Source organism: Kogia breviceps, chromosome 10 (genome assembly GCF_026419965.1).
Source record: "Kogia breviceps isolate mKogBre1 chromosome 10, mKogBre1 haplotype 1, whole genome shotgun sequence".
NCBI classification, from domain to species: domain Eukaryota; kingdom Metazoa; phylum Chordata; class Mammalia; order Artiodactyla; family Physeteridae; genus Kogia; species Kogia breviceps.
In genome coordinates, this window is record NC_081319.1 from 56,925,758 (window position 1) to 56,948,798 (window position 23,041).

The 23,041-nt window shown below is 41.4% G+C and overlaps 1 protein-coding gene across 4 annotated transcripts in view; it reads right to left on the bottom strand.

Moving 5' to 3' along the window:
• CMC1 (C-X9-C motif containing 1) overlaps nucleotides 1–21,621 on the bottom strand; it is a 79,068-nt gene extending 57,447 nt beyond the window's left edge. The window contains exon 1 of one of the 4 annotated variants that reach the window (XM_067005857.1): nucleotides 21,420–21,621. Coding sequence is in view for 2 of the 4 variants with exons in the window: in XM_067005856.1 (XP_066861957.1) it covers nucleotides 21,420–21,438 (19 nt within the window). In the remaining 2 variants the exon portion in view is untranslated. Of the gene's footprint in view, nucleotides 1–20,430; nucleotides 20,697–21,419 lie in introns of those variants that run through there. The other 3 variants (XM_067005856.1, XM_059077436.2, XM_067005858.1) reach the window with 3 other exon arrangements.
• Nucleotides 21,622–23,041: the final 1,420 nt, after the last annotated feature.

The following is a 23,041-nucleotide window of genomic DNA, read 5'->3' on the forward strand; positions in this document are numbered from 1 at the left end:
AAATTAAAGTCATAAAGTGTTATAATTTTTTAATTCATATAATCCACAAAAAGAGGATTTTTAGCAATACAGTACTGAGATCCAAGGATAGATGAAGAGATCCAAGATTAAGAGACGTGTGAGTAGTTTCTCTACCCAGTAACAGGAGTAGATTAAGAAAAAGCTGGCAGGGCTTCCCTGGTGGCGCAGTGGTTGAGAGTCCGCCTGCCAATGCAGGGGATACGGGTTCGTGCCCCGGTCCGGGAAGATCCCACGTGCCGCGGAGCGGCTGGGCCCGTGAGCCATGGCCGCTGAGCCTGTGCGTCCAGAGCCTGTGCTCCGCAACGGGAGAGGCCACAACAGTGAGAGGCCCTCGTACAGAAAAAAAAAAAAAAAAAAAAAAGCTGGCAGAAGAAGAAAAAGTGGAACTCATGTGCACAGAAAAACAAACTACAGGAGGTTTCTGTGCACTTTAAATAGAACTACCTCAGTCAGACTAACACAGGAGCCGGAACACCTGCTCCAAACTCCAACCTGCTCCTCAAATTCCTAGAGAACCCTGAAATCCAAAGGGGTAAATATCCTCCAAATGATCAGGAATTCTGAAAGGCAAAAGGCAGATGAGATCAGATTAAAAGAGGCAATCTTATCCCCAGAGTTTTTTTCCCAGGAAAAAACTGATACCAAAAATAGGAAGCATGCTCCATGCTCCGAAGCAGCAGAAATGGGGAGAAGGAGACATCCCTAGAGGAAACCAAAGCACTAGTGGTCAAAATACCGCAGCAGGAGCCAAAGGAGGTCACTCTTCTGCCTTCAGACCACAGGTAAAATAAGTAAATACAGGCACTTATCTCCAAAAGATCAGAAAGTCTCTCACTATCTATCTAGTGACACGTAAGACCAGGAACCCCTAAGCTTTTCCTAGTTCCCAACATCCTCTGGATGCAGCTATGAAGTGATACAGTATTTATAGAGAGCGTAAGAGGGCATCTCAAAAAGCAAACAAAATCAGCAACAACCAAACAGCCAAGAATCACCTAAATTTGTTGAAGGACAACACAGTGAAAGGGAGAACCCAACTGTAATTAATCAAGAAGTAAACAACTCCTAAGAGGGTGAAAAGAGTAAAGAAAATAAGATTTTCAAATAAATATAATATACCGAAGCAAATAAAAAGACATGAGTCCTCAGAAAGAAACAAATCATAGGTCACCTAAATGCATTTTGATGAAATATCTGAATCTCAAAAATCCTAAAAGCTTCAAAAGGGAAAAAAAAATCACCACACAGAGGAACAAGGACCAGATTTACATCATGTTTCATGGGCAAGATGTGGATGCAAGAAGATAATGATGAAATAACATCAAAGTTCTGAGAAAGAATTACTTTATATCCAAGAATTCCAGAGCCAATTAAGAGTGAAATTAAAGATATTTTCAGATATGTAGGAAGTGAAAAGTTCCTCTTTTTCAACCCCACCGAAAAAGAAGTGATCTTTATTATAGTGCGACAAACCAAGCCACTAATCCAATGTGGTGATGGAAAACAAGAGCCCTTCTGTATGCACAGGGAGCCCATGGGTAGTAGTTCAGGCAGGTAGAGCAGAAGTGACTCTTCTCTGCTTCTGTGTCTGGGGCTCATCTGGGAAGACTCCAGCCACAGGCCCTGACTTCAATAGCCACAAAAGCTGGGGCTGGAGGATTTACTGCCAAGAAGACTTCTTTCTTCACATATTTATCTGATATGCGGACTGGAAAGGCCAAATCACCTACACAGGGTACAGCGGGTAGGTGGCCTTTTCTGAGCCTGTAGTGGAAGCCGTGCATCCTTGTTCCTGCTACCTTATGTTGATTTCAAGTCACTGGGCTCAGCCTACACTCCACTGGAGGGAGGGCCACATCACACGGAGCCTGAGGGAGGGAAGATACTGTTGTAACCTTCTTTGTAAAATAAAATCTGCCACAAGAAGTAATAGAGAATATATTCTGATCAAATGAAATGAATCCATGATGTACAAGTATAAATATATAAGGCATATAAGAGAACATACATTTAAATATACATGTTAAAACTGTAGAGTACTTGAACAACATCATCAACTAACTTGACCTAACGTTTATTGAATACTCCACTCAATAACAGCTGAATATTTACCAAGATAAACTATAGTCTGGGCTATGAAACAAATCTTAGTAAGTGTAAAAGAATTCAAATCATACAAAGTATGTTCCCCAACACCAGTGTATTTAAAGTAGAAATCAGTAACAAAAGGATCTCTTGATAATCTTCAAACATTTGGACACTAAATAACACACTTTAAATAACCCATGGGTCTAGGAAGAAATGAAAAGGGAAATTAGAAAGTATTTTGAAATGAAAGAAAATATATCAAAATTTGTGTGATGCAGCTAAAACAGTACTGACAGAAAAATTTATAGCACTAAAAGTTTACACTGGAAAAAAAGGATGGTCTTAAATCAATGAATTAATCTTCCACCTTGAGAAATTAGATAAACACAAAGCAAAGAAAAGAAATAATAAAGATCTAAGCATAAATCAATGAAATAGAAACCAAAACAAACAAGCAAAATGATAGAGAAGAGCAATGAAACCACAACTGGTTCTTTGAAAAGATTATTAAAACTGATAAACCACCTTGCCAGTAAGAAAGGGAGGTCACAAAGATCAGAAACAATATACATTTTTATATAATAATAATGTATTTAAGTGATCTTTAAATGTAGGTCAATAAATTTGACAACGAAGATGAAGTGGACAAATTCCTTGAAAAACACAAATAACCAAACCTAACTCAAAAGGACATATAACCAGTATAGCCCTATATCTATTAAGAAAATTGAATCTGTAGTTAAAAGCTTTCTCACAAAAAAATTCCAGACCCAGAGAGCCTCACTGGTGAATGTGGCCAAACATTTAAGAAAGAAATAATATCAATTCCATACAAACTCTTTCAGAAAACTGCTCTGAAGCCAGCACTACCCTGATACCAAAACCAGATAAAGACATTACAAGAAAACTACAGTCCAATATCCCATCATGAATACAGATGTAAAACTCTTTACAAAAGATGGGCAAATTGAATTCAGCAATACAAAAAAGGATAATACTTCATGACTAGGTAGGGTCTATCCCAGGATTGCAACCTTCATTCAATATTCAAAAGTCAAGAAATGTACTTCATCATATTAAAAAACTAAAGAAGGAAAGACACATGATTATGACAACAAGCCACAGAAAATACATTCGACTAAAACCTAATATCCATTCCTAATTAAAACCCTCAGTAAAATAGGAACAGAAGGAAACTTCCTCAACAGGATAAACGGTATCTAAAGAAAAACCCACTGCTGATATCATATTTAATGGTGAAACACTGAATGTTTTCCTCCTAAAACAGGAACAAAAGATAAAGAAGTCTGCTCTTACCATTTCTATTCAGCATTGTACTGGATGTTCTAGCCAGTGCAGTAAGGCAAGAAAAATAAAAGGCTTCCAGATTGAAAAGGAAAATATAAAACCATAGTTACTCAAAGATCATATAATCGTCTATATAGAAAATCCAATAGAATCTACAAAAAGTTACTAGAACTAGTACATGAGTTTAGCAAGGCTTCCAGATACAAGATTAATATACAAAAATCAAATGGAAATGACATAATAAAAAGTCAGAGGACTAGAAAATAATTCAACAATAACTTTCCAATCTATAAAATAGAAAATAGCTTTTTAAAAAATGAACTGGGGCTCAGGAACCTGCAAGACAAGAAGAAAAGATCTAACATTGATTTTACCACACTCTCAAAAAAAGAGGTAAAAAGAATGCAGGGCTGAAAAAATATTTGAAGAAATGACTGATTCCTTTACAAACTAGTCAAAAGACAAAAACCTATCAATTCAAGAAAACAGTTAAAAACCTAAAGAAATACACACCCAGACAAATCATAATCATACTTCGGAAAATGAGAAAGAAAAATCTTCAAGGTGCAGGGCAGAAGTTGAGACACAGATGTAGAGAACAAAGGTACGGACACCAAGGGAGGAAAGCCTTGGTGGGGAGGGGACGGTGGTGTGCTGAATTGGGTGATTTTGACTGACATGTATATATACACTGATGTGTATAAAATTGATGACTAATAAGAAATTGCTGTATAAAAAAATTCAAAAATTCAAAAAAAAATCTTCAAGACATCAGAGAGAAATATAGCAGGATAAAAATTCAAAAGACAAAGGCTTTCTCTTCAGAAACCACAGAGGCCAGAAGGAAGTGTCACAGTATTTTCGAGTACTAAAAGAAAAGACCTGTCAATCAAAAATTCTATAACCAGAAAAAATGTTTTTCAGGATTGAAGATAAAATAAACATAACTCAGAGGAAAGGAAGCTAAGGTAATTTCTTGCCAGCAAACCTGTTGTAAAAGAATGGCTAGAGGAAGTTATTCAGACAAGAAGGAAATATTAACAAAAGGAAACTCAGAACAACAGGAATGAAGAAAGGGCAACATAAAGGATAAATGTAATAAACTATTCTTTTCTTGAATTTTAAAAATTATTTTTGACAGAAGCAAAAATTATAGCATTCTCAATGTATACAGAGATAATATTAAAGATGACTTCATGATAAAGGAAAGAGGATAAAGCAACTTTGGTGGTAGTAAGATATCTACATTCTATTTGAAAGATAAAATGTTGATGCTAGTAGACTGTGATAAACTATGTAGGCATAATGTAATCTTTAGAACAACCACTTAAAAAAACTAAGAAATAAATTCAGAAACCCTACAGATAAATCAAATGGAATGGAGTTAACTAGACAGTAGTAACAGAAAGATAGCAGGAAAACCTCCTGACACCTGGAAATTAAATGACACACTTCTAAATAATTCATAAGTCGAAAGAGGAAGTAAAAGAATACACTGACCTGAATAAAAATGAAAGCATAACATATCAAAATTTGTAAGACAAAGCTGAAGCAGTGCTTATAGGGACATTTATAGCAATAAATGCTCATATTTAAAGTCTCAAACCAATACAGTTGACCCTTGAACAACATGGGTTTGAACTGTGAGGGTCCACTTATACACAGACTTTTTCCAATACATGGGTACTACAGTATTACACAATGGCAGTTGGTTGAATCCACCACATTTTATTAGGACAGCATTACCCAGATACCAAAAGCAAAGCAATATTTTTAAAAAACACCTAATATCCTTCATGAATACAGATGCAAAAATCCTTAACAAAATATTAGCAAATCAAATCTGGCAATATATAAAAAGAAAAATACACCACACCAAGTGAGCTTTATTCCAAGGATGCAAGGTTGGTTCACTACTTGAAAAACAATCAATGTGATCTATCATATTAATAGTGTAAAAAAGGAAAGCCGTAAGATCACATCAATTGATGCAGAAAAAACACATAAAATTCAACACTATTCATTAAAAATGAACAAACAAAACTCAGTAAACTAGGACTAGAAAGGAACTTCTTCAATCTAACAAAGAATCTGCAAATAATCTATAGCTAACATCATAATTAATGGTAAAAGACTGAATGCTTTCCCTTTAAGAACAGGAACATGGAGTAAAACTGCATAGAACCATACACACAAACATATGCATGTATATAAAAACTGGTGAAAACCGAAAAGGTCTACTGTCTAGTTAACAGTATTGGATCAACATCAAGTTTCCTGCTTTTGATATTTGTACTACAGTTACATAAGATTTCACTGTTGGAGGAAGCAAGGTGAAGGGCACAAGAGACTCTACACATTAGTATTTTTTATAACTTCTGTGAGTCTGTAATTATTTCAAAATAAAAAGTTAAGGAAAAAAAACTTCTAGAAGAAATCATAGGAGAAGATCTTTATGTATTTGCAGAATATTTAGACTTGCTTACCCTCGACCAAAAGAAAACAATCCAATTAGAAACGGGCAAAATATATGTATCTGACAAAGGACTTGACTCTAGAATATATTAAAAAACTCCTAATTATCAGTAACAAAAATACAAACAACCCAATAAAAAGGAGGCAAAAGGCTATAGTGGACACTTCAAAAAGAAGATACAAAAACTGTAAATACATACATGAAAAGGTGCTCAAAATCATTACCCATTAGGAAAATGCAAATGAAACCTATGATGTCATTTCACATCCACCAGAATGACTAAAATGAAAAACACTAATGACACCAAATGTAAGGAAGAAACATGGAGCAACTGGAACTTTCATACATGCAGGCGGGAGTGTGAGATGATAAACTTCTTTGGAAACCTGCTTGTTAAGTTATAAAGTTAAATATACTATATATATATACTACATATAATATGTATATATATAGTATATATATATATGGAAAATATACCCTATTTTCCACTCCCTAGGTATTCATTTACCCAAGATAAATAAAAATATATGTCCAGAAAACAACCTGTACAAGTCAGTTTATAGAAGCATTATTCATGATAGCCCCAAACTGGAAACAACCTAAATGTCCACTGAATACTATTTAGCACTACAAAAGGATGAACTACTGGTTTACTCAACTTGGGTGAATCTCAAAAATTCTGTTGAGAAAAAGAAGCCAGACACAAGAGTACATACCACAGGATTCAAGAACATGCAAAACTAATCTACAATGATAAAAATCAGAACACTAGTTATCCATGAGCATTGAGACGGATATTCTCTGAGGGATGTCCTGTTTGGGGTGTATGCATTTATCAAAACTCACAATCTGGACTTCCCTGGTGGCGCAGTGGTTAAGAATCTGCCTGCTAACACAGGGGACTCGGGTTCGAGCCCTGGTCCAGAAGATCCCACATGCTGTGCAGCAACTAAGCCCACGTGCGCAACTACTGAAGCTCGCAGGCCTAGAGTCCATGCTCCACCACAGCGAGAAGCCTGCGCACCACAATGAAGAGGAGCCCCACTCACCGCAATTACAGAAAGCCCTCATGCAGCAATGAAGACCCAAAGCAGCCAGAAATAAATTAATTTTTTAAAAAACTCACAATCTGTAAATTTCACTGTATATATATTTTACTTCAATTGATAATATGTTAACTTTAAAACATGATACAAATCTATACTCACAGTGGGTGATTTTAAAACATTAACTATCAGAAATTAAATAATTAAGTAGACAAGAAGTTTTATAACTTTCTCCTTCAAGATACTATTCATCTGGGCTTCCCTGGTGGCGCAGTGGTTGAGAGTCCGCCTGCCGATGCAGGAGACACGGGTTCGTGCCCTGGTCCGGGAGGATCCCACATGCCGCGGAGCAACTAAGCCCGTGAGCCATGGCCGCTGGGCCTGCGCGTCTGGAGCCTGTGCTCCGCAACGGGAGAGACCACGACAGTGAGAGGCCCGCATACCGCAAAAACAACAACAAAAAAAAACAACAAAAAAGATACTATTCATCTTTTATTAGATTTATTTCTATCAGGAAAGGTATCTTTTCATAAATAATATGTAATTATTTATTGCTGGTATATAGGTTCAACTAAATTTTTTATATTGTCCTTGTAACCAATACAACCTTACTTAATTCTCATTAATTCTAATACTCTGCCAAAAGATTCTCTTCCAATTTCTTTTTTTATAAATTTATTTATTTATTGGCTGCGTTGGGTCTTCATTGCTGCGCATGGGCTTTATCTAGTTGCCGCAAGCAGGGGTTACTCTTCGTTGTGGTGCGTGGTCTCTAGGCGCGCGGGCTTTAGTAGTTGTGGCACACAGGCTCAGAAGTTGTGGTGCATGGGCTTAGTTGCTCTGCAGCATGTGGAATCTTCCCAGACCAGGGCTCAAACCCGTTTCCCCTGCATTGGCAGGCAGATTCTTAACCACTGCGCCACCAGGGAAGTCCTCCAATTTCTATATAGACAATCATCAGGAAAGCTCTGTACCTTTCGTTTTCAATTCTATGTCTTTTAGAAGAACAGTGAGTAGTAACCAGCAGCACCTGTCTTGAATGCTCAAGTTTTGCTTAGAATTTTTTTTTCTTTTCTTTTTTTTTTTTTTTGTGGTACGCGGGCCTCTCACTGTTGTGGCCTCTCCCGTTGCAGAGCACAGGCCCCGGACGCGCAGGCTCAGCGGCCATGGCTCATGGGCCCAGCCGCTCCGCGGCATGTGGGATCTTCCCAGACCAGTGCACGAACCCGTGTTTCCTACATTGGCAGGCGGACTCTCAACCACTGCGCCACCAGGGAAGCCCTTGCTTAGAATTTTTGAAGTTATCCTCATGTTGAGATCTGCCTGTGACTTTACTCTCCTATCTTTGTGTTGTTTTGGTATCAAAGTCACATTATTTAAATAATACATTAGGGACTTCTTTTTGTATTCTCTGGACCCCTTTGTACAAAAATCAAGATTATTACCAATCCTTTGAAAGTTTGGTAGAAACCACCTGTGATGGTCAGCTTTATGAGTCAATTTGGTGAGGTGCTAGTCTCCAGGTATTCAGACAAACACTAATCCAGCTGTTGCTGGGAAGGTATTTTGCAGATGTGATTAACGTCTTTAATCAGTTGACTTTAGGAAGATCATCCTAGAAAATCTGAGTGGGCCTGATTCAATCAGTTAAAAAGCCTTCAGAGCATACCTGAGATTTTCCTAAAGAATTCCACCTGCAGACCACAGCTTTGGCTCATGACCAGGAGTTCCAGAGCTGCCCTTCCTGACACCCTGCCCTACACATTTCAGACCTGCCGAACAGTCAATCACATAAGCCAATATCCTGCCATGTATATGTGTATATTTGTGTGTGTACCTGGTTTAGTCAGGGTTTGGGAGTATGTATGTGTGGGGGAGACAGACACAAAGAGAGTTTTAACTACTGATCCAATTTTCTAAGGGCTTTCTATTTATTCTTGAGTCAGTTGCAGTTTTTAGTAAGTTTGTATTTCTAAAGGAAACTATCCATTTCATCTAAAATTTCAAAATAATAATATGAAGACGTTCACATGACTTCTTCCTCTTTACTACACCTATAACTGTATCCCAATTTTCACTACCTATGCCAGGGGGTCAACAAACTTTTTCTGTTAAGGACCAGAGTGTAAATACTTCAAGCTTTGTAGGTTACAAACCATCTCAGTCATGTATACTCCTTTTATTTATTTATTTATTTATTTTTAACAATGCTTTGCAAATGTTACTAAATATTCACAGCCTACAGGCCTTACCAGATTCTGCCCAGGGTATAGATTGCTGAACTCTGGCCTACACTATTGATTTATGCCTTCTCTTTTTCCTTAGCTTTGCCAGAGCTGCTATAAGATGAGAAAAAGAACACTAGCATACAGAAGGAACTGCAAGTATGGGTGGAGAGAAAAGGACAGACTGAGAGGGAGGCTCTGGAGGAGTGGTGGGACCTGAGGGGACTAAAGAACCAGGATGAGTCAAGGCGAGCTTCCCAGTTTTCTGGCTCCAAATGAAATGATGTGACCACTCACTGAGATAGGGAGACAAAAGAAACCCCAGGTGGGAGGGTGATTCAGGGTAGACAGCTGAATTTGAAGTGCCTGTGACACATCCTGTGAGTGGAAAGCTGGTATCTATTTGGAGGGAAGACAATAAAACTGGGGCAGTCTCCACACACTTCTTTTCTCCTTGTCTATAGTGCAAACCATATTTAGGCATCAGTAATTAACAGTATTATTACTGAACAGATTAGAAGAAATACTGCGGTATGCTGATCTACTTTATATAATCTATTTCAGAATGTGATCTCTTCCTTTCACTCATACAGTTTTAATCTATACACTCACCTATAATGTGTCCTGATGAAACCACTCCTTCTCTACACATCTTGCAGTGGTCTTAGATAAAGCACTAATTTTTAAAATTAGTTCCCTGAATAAAGACATAGCTTTGTGATACTGAACCATTTTTTCCATAAGTAAATTATAATACTGATTATCTAAATTTACCTACATTATAAATTCTAGGTTATAATATTCCTCCAGAAACATTTTTAAATGGCTTGCAAGAACTCCTTCTGATCATTCTTCTAAAACCTCCTATGGCAAAGAAAATTCTAGAATCATATAAATATCGCTTTAGATTTTCTACACTCTTGGTGTTAAATCATAAATAACAGACTTGAGAAGTCCCTGGAGGTCCACTGGTTAGGACTCTGTGCTTCCACTACAGGGGGCACAGGTTCTATCCCTGATCAGAGAACTAAGATCCTCCATGCCATGCAGCCCATCCCCCCAAAAAAAACAAACCAGACTTAAAAATATATAATTAATTCTGATACCACTTGGTAGCATACCGATCATTAAATGTCAATTTTTAATTAATTATGATTTTATACATATTTCAGTTTCCTTCAACACTACAAATATTATAGATATGGCACTTTTTATTCACAAAATTACAGGGTGAATCCCTCAATGTCAATATGATGCATATGTTATACATTTGCACCAAAGCCTACAAAAAAAATCAAATTTTAAGAATTTGCTACTCTATAGTCACATGAATTTATACTGAGATGAAGAATCAGGATAACACCACCAGGGAAAATTTCCAAAGCTCTAAATTCTCAACATTCTATCATCACCTGAAAGTCAATTTTCACCTTTTTCACTGGCTAACTTTGTTAGTTCAGACTTTGCTCTGGGACTCACGTGTTCCTGCAACATGCCATCCTCAATTACAAGGCAAATGACAGCAGCACTTGCCATGAATCCACAAAGGTAACAGTGACGCAACTCAGAGTATCACAGAATCTTCCGCTGGAAAGAAGTGACACCACCGGAAGGGCAAGGAATGCCTTTTCAACACTGAAAATGTTCTAATGTAATTAATTTAATTGTTATCTAGATAATGCCACTTTTTTGTCTTTTTTGGAACCTCCTAGTTGCACCTACTTGTTCCCGCAGACATTTCCATGCTACTGTTTACTCTGGAGGAAAAGTAAGAAAAATGCTTGTAGTAAATGTGCAAAACTGTTCTTATTAGCAACTGTTTCTACTTGAAGTCTCTCTTCTATACCAGCTACCAACAGTCTCCAAAGGAAGGGCCCAGGCAGATACACTGTGTACAATACAGCAGGACCAGAGCTCTCCACTGGTACCTTTGCACTGCGTGCTTCACACCAGGAGCCCAGGAGGACTCTGGTCTCAGTGCTCAAAGACGCTGTCCCAACCAGACTTTCCTGTGTCTGCCAGCTCAGTCATACCCACACTTCTACAGCAACAGTGTAATATGAAAAAGGGGTGGGCGGGCAGTGGGTACGGAGACTGGGAAAACAAACACAGGGAAGGTCAGTGTCCCTTTCCCACTGTCTTCCCTTCAAGCCACACTTGAATGGACAAAACAAAGAAAATACATAGCAGGAAAGATTTTCCCCTCAACAGTCCAGCAGCCTCTGGCTATGAAACCTCAAGATGAAGGCCAGGAATACCCTTTAGCCTTCTTAAAGTCCCCTCAGGTTAAGTATTTGAATTCCGTTTTGCACATAAAAACATGGAGACTCACAGAGGGGATATAACCCAGGCCTCTGATAAAAGGGCAGGCCCCAAATCTTCTTCCACAACCCGACCCCTCACCTGGGGCAGTGGCCTATTTCAGGGGACTTCAGCAAACAAGGTCCTGTGAGCTTCCAAAGTCACGGTGAAGCCTGAAAGAACCCTTGGACAAGAAGACTGTTGGTTTCAGCAGCATCGTTTTGAACAATCAAAATTCAAAACTTCACATTTCTTGATCAGAAAGTAAAGCTAAATGATTCTGACCATGGAGAAAATTATTAAAAGAAAAAAAAAGCAAAAGGACAGATTTGTCAGTTGGCTGAAAAGTACCTTCACAGAGAATAAACATCAAATATCAGGTCAGTCAGTGACAACAGAATCTTTTTATAAGCTCAAACTTACAAAACCCAGAAAGCACATCAATGAAGTGCCTATTTCTGCTCTGCTTCTGGGTCACACACGACAGACTTCCCACAATCATTGTGCTACATTTGTACTCCTCTGTCCTTTCAGCTTCCACTGGTAGTAACCACCTCATTCACACCACATGTGCCCATTTCCCCAAAGCACCTATTTCTTGGACCTCAGATTCTGCAGATTGCTAGGTGTGAAAACTTCCTCTTCCACCCACATTGCTTTAACCAAGATGAGGCCAGAAAGGGACAAGACTAAAAGTATACCAAAGCAGGAAATTGACTTATGCAAGAAGACATGCCAATTTTAGAAAACCACTGCAATCTCCATTGTGGCCATAATATCTTAAATGAAAAGGCTTCACATTTACTTTATTTGGTAAAACTTCAAGACTGTCTTTTGCTACAAGCACAATTTCCCATTGATATCTAATAGAAAATCAGCCGTGTTATTACGGGAAACAGAAGGAATAAATGACAGCATGCCTGGGCCTCCCAGCAACACACCCGATTTATTTTCCCTCCAGTGTCCATCTGGAACACAGTGGGCTACTTGCATCCTTACGAATGCTCCTCAATGCCTCTGGCCACACTAGCTCTACCAGTTCTTCCCCTCCATCTTGTAAGAGTTCATAAAACTTAACAAAACACATGAACGGACCACTTTGATAACACAGCAAGGGAATTATTTTAAAATTGAGACCTTATTCACTTATTTCAATGATTCAACCCTTGCTCAAATCACTCACATCTTTCTCAGGATGGCCTTCAGAGCCAGTCTGAGTTCTGAGTTAAAACCAGTTCCACAATACAACTTTCTTCCTACCACCTTCACCAGACTGCCTCTGGCTAACCTTGGCTGAAATTCAAGTTCACCTTCAGCACAAAAATTTACCAGAATGAGGATATTAAGATAAATAATTAAGATATTAAGATATGTGTACTGTAGAGGCTGAAGGCAAATCTAAAGGAGTCTCAAAAATATTCTGAACTATGGTAATACTGAAAAAAGTATAAACACTCCCTAGGTATGCTCTGCTCCTATTCCTCCGGCAGCAATCCTACAAGGCTCCACCTTAAAAATGGTACTTTTTATGCTGTGTTCTCAGTGCTTGTCTACATCTCCAAATCTACTCGGCCCACATTTTCAAGTATCTGTTAGTAATTCCCAAGTCCCACCAGCATCAGAATTTCAACTTAAAATTTCTATAGTTTAAATCTTTATTCTGCCACCCCAGTGGTTATATTCTCCTTCTTAGCTTAAAAAAAAAAAAAAAGTCAGCTTAGAGTTATATAGTACACAGAAAAAGCACAATAAATATTCTCAGAAGGAAGGAAAAAGTGGTGGCAGAAGGGATCATTTTACAAACACCATCACAGGCAGGAGCAGGCGTTATGAACCTGAGGCTTACAAAGCTCAAAGCAATCTTGCATCACCACCCAGCAAAACATTAGTCAAGTCAAACTCAAGCTCAATCTTCTGTCTTTATTTTCCATCTCCTACCTCTTATTTCCTTATCAAAGTTTATTTATTTAACATCACACTAAACTCTTGTTCTACCCAAAGTGCTCCCTGACCCGAGCAACTGAAAGCAAATTCTCCACCCTCTAACCCCACAGTGTTTCATGCACAAATGCTATGGCTCTAATCACACGTGGACTTAGAACACAGCACAGCACACTACCTACGAAATCTTCTCCTGCTAGATCAATGGTTGCTACTGTCTGAACTGTGTCCCCACCACCACCATTTTCATGTCGAAGCCCTAAACCCAAAATGACTGTAGTTGGAGGAGTGATTAAAGTTAAATGAGCTCATATGAGTAGGGCCCTAATCTGATAGGTGGCCTTGTAAAGAAGGGGAAGAACCAGTAGCCAAATCGGTCTGCACCTTGACTTCGGACTCCCAGCCTCCCAAACTGCGAGAAAATAAATGTTCACTGTTTAAGCCACCGAGTCTATGGAATGTTACTGTGGCAGCCCAAGCAGACTAAGACAGGGTTTGGTACCAGACGTTTTCAATTCTGGCTGCATCTAACAACTACACCTGAGAGGGCTTTTAAAAATTGTGATGTCGGGCTTCCCTGGTGGCGCAGTGGTTGAGAATCCGCCTGCCGATGCAGGGGACACGGGTTCGTGCCCCGGTCCGGGAAGATCCCACATGCTGCGGAGCTGCTGGGCCCGTGAGCCATGGCCACTGATCCTGCGTGTCCGGAGCCTGTGCTCCACAACGGGAGAGGCCACAACAGTGAGAGGCCCACATACCAAAAAAAAAAAAAAAAAAAAAAAAATTGTGATGTTTGGGTCCCACCCTAGACCAGTTAAAACAGAGATGCTGGGGTAACACCCAGGCACTGGTATTTTTAAAAGCTCCCCAAATAATTCGAATATCAGATTCTAGATTAAGAACCACGGCACGGGGCTTCCCTGGTGGCACAGTGGTTGGGAATCCACCTGCCAATTCAGGGGACATGGGTTCGAGCCCTGGTCCAGGAAGATCCCACATGCCACGGAGCAACTAAGCCCATGCGCCACAACTACTGAGCCTTCACTCTAGAGCCTGCAAGCCACCACTACTGAGCCCGTGCGCCTAGAGCCCGTGCTCTGCAACAAGAGAAGCCACTGCACCACAACAAAGAGTAGCCCCCACTCACCACAACTAGCGCGCAGCAACAAGGACCCAACGCAGCCAAAAATTTTAAAAATAAATTAAATAAATAAATTTTTTAAAAGAAAGAAAACAGGCGTATCATGCCAGACACCCAAGGGTTAAGGGGCATAGCCCAAGACCCCTTCCCTCACCTGGCTGCCCAGCCTAAGTGACTGGAAGATATAAAAAAATAAAATAAAAACACTGCACGAAACAAGTAAAATGAGGTCAGAGACCATGTCTCATTAACCTCCATAACTCCCTCTAACTCCTAGCATATGGTAAACATGCAATAAAACTATTTAATAAATGACACATGTATTTAAATTTTCTATATTTGATAACCATTATACTAACAAATAGTTGAAAAAATATATTCATTCATTTGATATTCATTCTGTTAAACACTTATCAGGCACCTACTATGTACCAAGCAACATGCTAAGGACTGTTTATACGCTGATGTACCTTATTCTGCAGCATAAACATTTAAAACTCTGTCTTTCAATTAATCATATTTAGTTAATTAACAAATCCTTTAATCTGGAAAACCTCCCAGTAACAGTTCTTTAGCAAAAACACAATGCAGGATAGTAAACACCACGCTCTTAAAAAAATGTTTTCCCTCCATCTCTTTACTTACAAATGTAAAAGTATAATGGGGGCTGCTGGGGGGAGGTTAATTTGGGAATCAACGTTCTTATTTGGGCACATTTTGTGTGGCCCACTTCTATCAAGTCTAGCATTAACACCCCTAGAGATAAATAACCATACTAATCGAGTCAATGAAACATGAACTTTCTGTGCTGAGTCAAGAACCCCTTGAGACCAGCTGGAAGTATTTAAAAACATACAAGTTTAAGGCGTGAAGCAGCCTCAGCTTCTGATACATCTTACTCTCCCTGCCCCTCATCCTCAAATCTCAGATTATGCCATTCAGAATTCTTAAAGGACCTGAGGTTACTGGCAAAGTCTGAAACAAGTCAGTCCTACTCATTCCCAAATTCAATTCGATGCTAACTGCATAAAAGTACAGTGCCTCCTGGGGCTGGTGGAGAATGTCTTGCAGTCTAGGTGTAATTAAGTGGACTATCCTTTCTAATCATCCTTTCGCTAATATAGTTTAAGATACGGAACCATATGAAAGACATTTACTGGTCACCACGCAAGGAAATAGTCCCATTTTCACATCAGATTTTTCTTCATCTCTCAAGTTATATGATACATATAGACATACCCCGTCTATAGGTTTCATTCTATTTCTCAAGGAAAAAACTCTAGATTAGAATGAAAGAAACTCCATACCCAGGTTATTTGATATTTTGGTGGTTTTAAAAATTCCAAATATTAAAAAAAAAATTTGCAAAACACTGGAGGGTGGTGACCATCAGGGAAAGCATCCTCTGAAATTGATTTTTTTTAAAAAAATGAACAAGACTTAGACAGGTGTGGGGGTGGGTCAGAAAGGGAAAAATTCCAAAAAGAAGGAACAGCATGTCAAATGGCCTAGAGAAAAAACAAAAACAATTTGGCATATGTTAGGTATATTTAAACTTTTTTACCACAACGCCAAGATACTTTACACCTGGACGCAGTACACATATCTATGTGTACTTACGTATGTGTGCAAGGGTACCCCTTCCTACCTGACCGGCCTACCTGATCCAAGCTCTCACTACCCAAACTAAGGTTCCTAACAGATTCACATAAGTTATTTTTAGGATGGAGCTGGTGTCCCTCCCGTGGCGGGGAACACAGGTGCCTCCAGGAGGAGAGAACCTGAAGCATCACACCTGCAACCTTCCCAGCACCGCCCTGGGGCATGGGAGCACTTGTCGGTTTTCCTTCTCGCAGTCCTCTCTCCCTACCCCTGCAGCGGGCTTGGGCTGACAGGCATCACAAAGCCCAGCTCCCTTACCTCCAAAGCAGGACAAGCCCTGCAGCACACCCTTACTCAGCCTCCTCCCCTCCTGCTCCTGTTCCCCTCCCTCCCTGGCAGGTTTTTCCTAAGAACACTCCATAAATAAATCACCTGCACATAAAACACCCAAGTGGTGCCCAGGTGCCCGAATCTCGTAACTCAATACCATGCCCAAGTAAAGGAACCAGGGCTTGTCTGAGAAATGAGTAATTCTGTGGCTGGGCCAGGGGAGGTCCTACAGGAGCCAGAGATATCTTGTGTGAGAAAAAAAGGAAATGATCAAAAAATGATGGGAGCACGTCCCAAGGACCCAGAAGCTGGTTTGAACGAACTCTCACTGGTCAAATCTGAGAAAACGTGAGTACCAAAATAATTACACACAGTAACAAATGATGAACCATGGAGAAGACAGAAATTCATGAGTCCACATCAATAACAAATCTATAAATCAATAAGAAACAAAATGGTTTCTTGTCTACAGCAAAATGTCAACAACCATCTAATAAACGTGGAGAGAGCACTGGAAGTAGAAAACCATCATTCTGTAACCATCATAGGAAAGACTGAATCGGGCAAAAATCATCAATGGAGGCTCAATCAAAGGGGGATATTTGATGAGGAATGAACATCTGCATGGTCTTCAACGGTCTCCCCACAGATTACTTATTAATTACAAGAGAGGAAAAAATATAGCAAAGAAGTGGGACAAGACCTTGGCCGAGTGGTCAAAATTACAACCACCCACGAGGGACGGACCTCCCATGCCTCCAGGTGTGATGTCCCGATGCAGAGGGTTCAGCTGAGATCTCACTCGGGATCTGATGAAAAGTCAGATCAACACACCATGAAGGAAAGTTCTACCTGTCACTCTCTTGCACTTGCAGTGTCTTCCTGTTATTCTTGGATAAAATTCAAACTCCAGCAACGGGTTTAGGAGACATTTCATGATCACAGTCCAAACCCCACAGGGCCTCCAAACACATCTCTCTTTGACTTCAATGCTACTCTCAGAGCACAGGAGACTGTGCTCTCTGCTAATGCCAGCGTTTTTAAATTTCGGAGAACACAGGACTTCCCTGGCAGTCCAGTGGTTAAGAATCCGCCTTCCAATGCAGGGGACTCGGGTTAGATCCCTGGTCCGGCAACTAAGCTCATGGGCCACAACTACTGAGCCCATGTGCTCTAGAGCCCGCTCGCCGCCATGAAAGATCCCGCATGCTGCAATGAAGATCCCACGTGCCGAAATAAATAAATTTTAAAAATAAATAAATTTCAGAGAACAATTTCAGGTTGTTAATCTAATGAGACAAAAGCAATATATTTTCTAGTGCAAACATGATTTGAGCTTAGCAATACATAAAACATGGGAAGTCAGATTTTTAGCTCACAACTTGAATATAATTTGTGTGCAACCAGATACTGTGAAAATAGAGAAGCAATAACAAAATAAAAAATTTTCTAATCAACTACATTATAGTATTTTTTCATATTAATCACACAGTGCTCAGGAAAAAAAAAAAAGATTCTCCCAACCGTTTAGATGTCTAACTTGAAAAGCAGAATCTTCCAGTGACTGAGGGTGCTGGTATACCTAAAGCTCGTCTACCTCCATCTCCACGGGAACCACTAAAAGAACCCATGCAACCTAAGTATTCCAAGAGGTGCCATAATGCCATCCTCCCAAGATACAAACATCTTACTCATGGAATGTCACGAAATTCCTGAGCCCACTTCCCACCCCTGCCCGCTCACTACCGCGTTCTTCCCCTTATTAGACTTCTGGAATAAAACACCCATGGACACACACACACACATGCGCGCGCTTAAGGGAACTTCTCTCCTGCTGCCCACACTGTGAATCCACCCTAATAGATGGGGCAGGGAAACTACCTACCCTGCTCAAAGAGGAAAAGGTTGTTAGAAAAAGTAAGAAATCAAACTTCTCAGGCCCAGGTTCCTGTGAGTTGTCATCTGGGAATATAATCATGTCAGATGACTTCTCTGGACTCCGGAAGCAGCAAAGGCTTAACTGGGTGTCCTTTCAGGACAGCACTGGGCTGGACTTCCCATGACTGGGCTATTTTACAACTTGTCAGGAGCAGAGGTCAAATTCTAGAACTTTGTCCAACAGAGATAGAAATAATATCTGACCAGTGGGAAAGATAACCCCCAAAATGACAATTTATGGCCCTATTTAAATTAACCAGCTCTTATCTAAGCCAACAATCTATGACATATTCTAGTATCTACCTTTTCAATGCTTTTTGGAGTGTTTTTTACATTTTACTGGTTCCCTTACTAATTACTGAGTTGAAGAAAATCTTCAACACATATTCACTTTGTACTAGCATAAGTAAGCATTTTACCTTTTTGAAAATTCTACTTCAACAAGCACCACTTGTAACACCCTTTCCATAGGTGATCAATAAACAACCTCTAAAATTTCAATCACCTAAATTTGACTGGATTTTTTAAATAAATACAATACTTGCAGAAAGAGTTATAAATTGGTGAAGTTATAACTTGGAATAAGACTAACTGCTTAAGTCCTTTTATAGGAGAATGAACTATACTGTATATTTCTTGAATCATTACTATGTGATCAAAGGTCCTGTTTACAGCTACAGATGTAGGGAGAACTTCCCTAGGAGCAGGGAGATTAGGCTGATAAGAAAACAAAGCTGAAGATTAAGTCAATAAACCTGGGAGATTTCAGAGCCGTGTTTCTCCTCTGCATGTTAGAACTGCCCGTGGACTATTTTAAACCGCCAGAGGCTTGGGCAAAGTAATTCTGAACATCTGCAAGTGCAAACAGCAACCAGTATTTTTTTAAAATTTCTCTCTCCCTCACACTTTCCCTGGGTGTTTTGGACTCTCCAGCTTTTTCTCTTTGCACTCAAATATTAAGAGAAAACAGGGAATGTAATTATGGCTGATAAGCTTCCAAAGAGTGCTGGTATTACCTCTACATTCATAGAAAAGAAAATTGCTTAAATAAAACTACATATAAGTATGCAACCTGCATTTCATTGTTGGATTCAGAATTTCTTGAGAAAAATGGACAGGTAGTTAAAACGGCAGTTAGTTAAAAGCTGCTGCCAAATGAAAATCAAACTTGTATAAAGATTCTTTTAAACCTAACATAAACCAATGAGAAAACAGATTTTGCTATATAAGCTTCATTTGGCATATCTACTCATCTACTCAGAAACATACCAATGTGTACTGTAAGAAGCAGGAGGAATATCAAAATATGAACCTATGTTTCAACCTATGAACCAAACAAAAATTAAGTTTAAAAAGAAAAAAGCTGACTTCAATACATTTGTATCCTGATATTTAAACAAAGAAATATTTTAAAAATCGTCCTACTTGCTGAGTCCACTTCCTTGCTTTCCATTCTAATCTTGTTTCCATGTCTGCTTTCATGTGAATTTCCAATAAGCATCGTGTTGTTAGACTGGACCATCACCAGCCACCCAGCTGAAGTCAAGAGCCTAGGAATTACTTTTCATGCCTCCCTTTCGCTCACCACTCTTATTCAATGCAACAGCAAGTCCTGTCAATTTCTCCTCCAAAACATCTTCCGAAGCTTTGTCTTTCTTTCAACTTCTTCCTAATACCAGCCCAGGCCAACACATACCAACATATCTGGCCTGGACTGCTGCTACCATCTTAACCTTCCTCTCAGGGCCCCTCTACAATGCTACCACTGCTACCAGGGTAGTAAAGGCATAACGTACCATATTATGTCACTGCCCTCTTTAAAAACCTCCACACGTTTTTGATAATATCAGGAAAAGTCCAAATGCTTATCACCGCTCAAGCCCTGCAGTATCCAGGTTCTGCCTACCTTCCCAGCATCTTTCTTGACAGATCTCCTCCACAGTGTGGCCCCCACTCCAATCAAATCGTTTAAGCACTTGCACCTTGGAGCACCTTAGCATACTGGTTCCTTACCTCTTTACAAGACTGCTTCCTCTGGTCCTTCAGATGCCAATTCACATGACACTTCCTCCTAGTGCTCTTCACTGACCCTTCCACCTAAAGTGGTCCTCGCTTTACCATCTACCTCTGTCACCGCTTATTTTCTTCATGTTTGCCACAATCCGTAAAAGTGTGTACGGAGAGAGGGATGCTGTCTTCTTTCTTCCACCACTAGAACACAAGATCTACACAGAGCAGGGACTTTCTGTCCTATACACTAGTTTCCTAGGACCTAGAACAAGACACAACACACAGTGAGGTGGCAACAAGTATCTGTTTACTCCATAAGGACACAAACGACAGCACGGCCGGCAGCCCGGGCTGGACGTGGGATTCTGAGTCCCACGCGGACTCGGCTCCCCCAGCCACAAGACTTGTCAGCTACACGTCTATTTCCTTCTCCCTGAGCCACCAAAGGGGCTGTTTCACTTCTGGCTCTCCAAAGGTTGGACGCCATTCCTCTTCCCACCGCCTTGAGTTTTCACATCCATAAAACGAAGGGAATGTCCTAAAGTCAATCATCACTCCCCCCAGACCCGCAACTCTGCGAGCGTCCTCCGCGCCGGGTACCGCAGGGGACCCCTGAGGACGGCGTCGGAGGCGGGCACTGACGCCGCGCAGCACCAGGAGGGCGCGTCGAAGTTAAGGGGACGGGACCGGGAGTCCCGGGACACTTTCCAGAAAAACGGGCCCTCATCCTGACCGGTCTGTTCAAGTCAGACCACAGATATTTAAAGGAGCCTGTGCCCCAAACTGTGCAAAGAGCATGATGACAAGGAGGCAGGCGCTGGGGGGAAAACGTCCGCAAGCCACAGTCGGACAGCCATCCCCGAACCCTCGCGCCGAGGGCCGGGCGCCGGAGACGTGGGAGGGCGGGGCGGCTTCAGCGCCGCACCACCTCCAGCCCGCCCCCTGCCCCACACGCCCCCGAGGCTCCGCAACCCCCGCCTCCCGCCCCGTACCTGTGGGGTCGAGGGCCATGTCAGCGCGCGAGACGTGGCAGCCGCGTGGCGGCCCGCACAGGTGGGGAGGGGCTGGGCCCCACGTGAGATGGGGTGGGCGGCACGCGGGAGCAGGAGGAGGAGCGCGGGGCCCTACGCAAAGCGGGGCGGCCCCTGCCTCTCTTCATTTCCTGGTCGCGACTTCCGCCGCCCACTGCGCCTGCGCACTCCTAACCCCGCGCTCAACCCCGTGACCTGAGTGGGAGGACTTGTTAGAGGGAAGGACCGGGGAGGGGGGCGTCGCTGCGCGCCCGGGGGCGGGGCCGCCTGGGCCGCGCAAGCGCGCTTGGGGCCAAAGGGCTCTCCTGCTGGCCCATCCTATAAGCGGCGTGCCCGGGGGGATGCGCGTCCCGGGGCGATTCGGTTCAAGTCCAAACCTCTCCTTGCACTCCCGCCTTCGAACCAAAGGAAGCAGACTGCTCCTTTGTTTTTTCTTCGTTAACGTTCATTCATTCATAAATGTCTTATTTCATGCCTGCCAGGTTCCAGCCACGGTTCTGAATACTAGGGTGAAATAACTGGATAAAAATAAGGTCCTTAAGTCCCGAGGCGCACAGTGTTGGCGGGGAACCCGGGTATGGGCAGCACGCTGCTAAATGCGGCGAACGGCACTTAAAGGCGGTGCAGCATCCTTGTACTGTGTGTAGCATCCTGATTTCTCCACCTCAGATCGGAAGCCTGTGCCTCCCCCGGAGGTACAATTAGGAAGTGGGCGTTAGGGGAACCTCTGTCTCGTGAAATGATACCCTCAGGGCGCACAGTCCGATTTGGGTGATGCTACAAATCCCCACTCTGGCAATTAAAGCTGCATGTTTGTGAGGAAAAAATGAAGGAAGGTGATAGCCATCCTCCTCAAGAACCCCAACTGTCCCCTTCTCAGTAGAAGAAACTTTCTGAGTAGCAATGATGCTCATACCCACTCACCAACCAGCCTTCAGAAAGGCTCCCTTGTCGTTTCTACGTGTAGCTAGCTTCAGCCCCCGAAGGGTGAGGTGAAGGGTGAGGTGCGGATGGGGACAGATGCGGATGGGGACAGATGGGACAGATGTTATAGAAACAAGGAGCAGCTGCTTCTTCCCTGTGAGGGATTTAAGGCTTTCAAAACGATCCCCTCCCCACCTACATGCAGGCTCTCCTCCCCTGCTGCTGCTTCCGCCTGGTCAGTTGGCAGAGAAGCTGACGAGGTGGAGCAGGGCTGGGAAAGTGGGTCTCTGCTCAGCAGGTCTTCCGTTTAAGGGCCTATTTGGGCATAACGGCCCTTATTACAGCTGTAGGATGAGGTGCCAAGCTGGAGAATTAATGTTTCACTCAGCCAGGCAGGAAACTGGGTATGTTTATAAATGTGTTTAGAAGCACACCAAATTCATTGTGGAGGTGAAGAATTTAATGTAGAAAAGTAACTCTTTTTGAGGAGATAAGGTGAACTATAAAAACACAAGTCAGGCACACACAAGTAGTTAAACGAAATCTTCCTTATACAAACGGGTGTCATGGTAAAGGCGGATCCTTGGAGAGCATCAGAGACCTAAATGCCTCCACCTGAATCCTGTCCTGCTTCATGACCCGTGAGCTTTCTAGGTTGG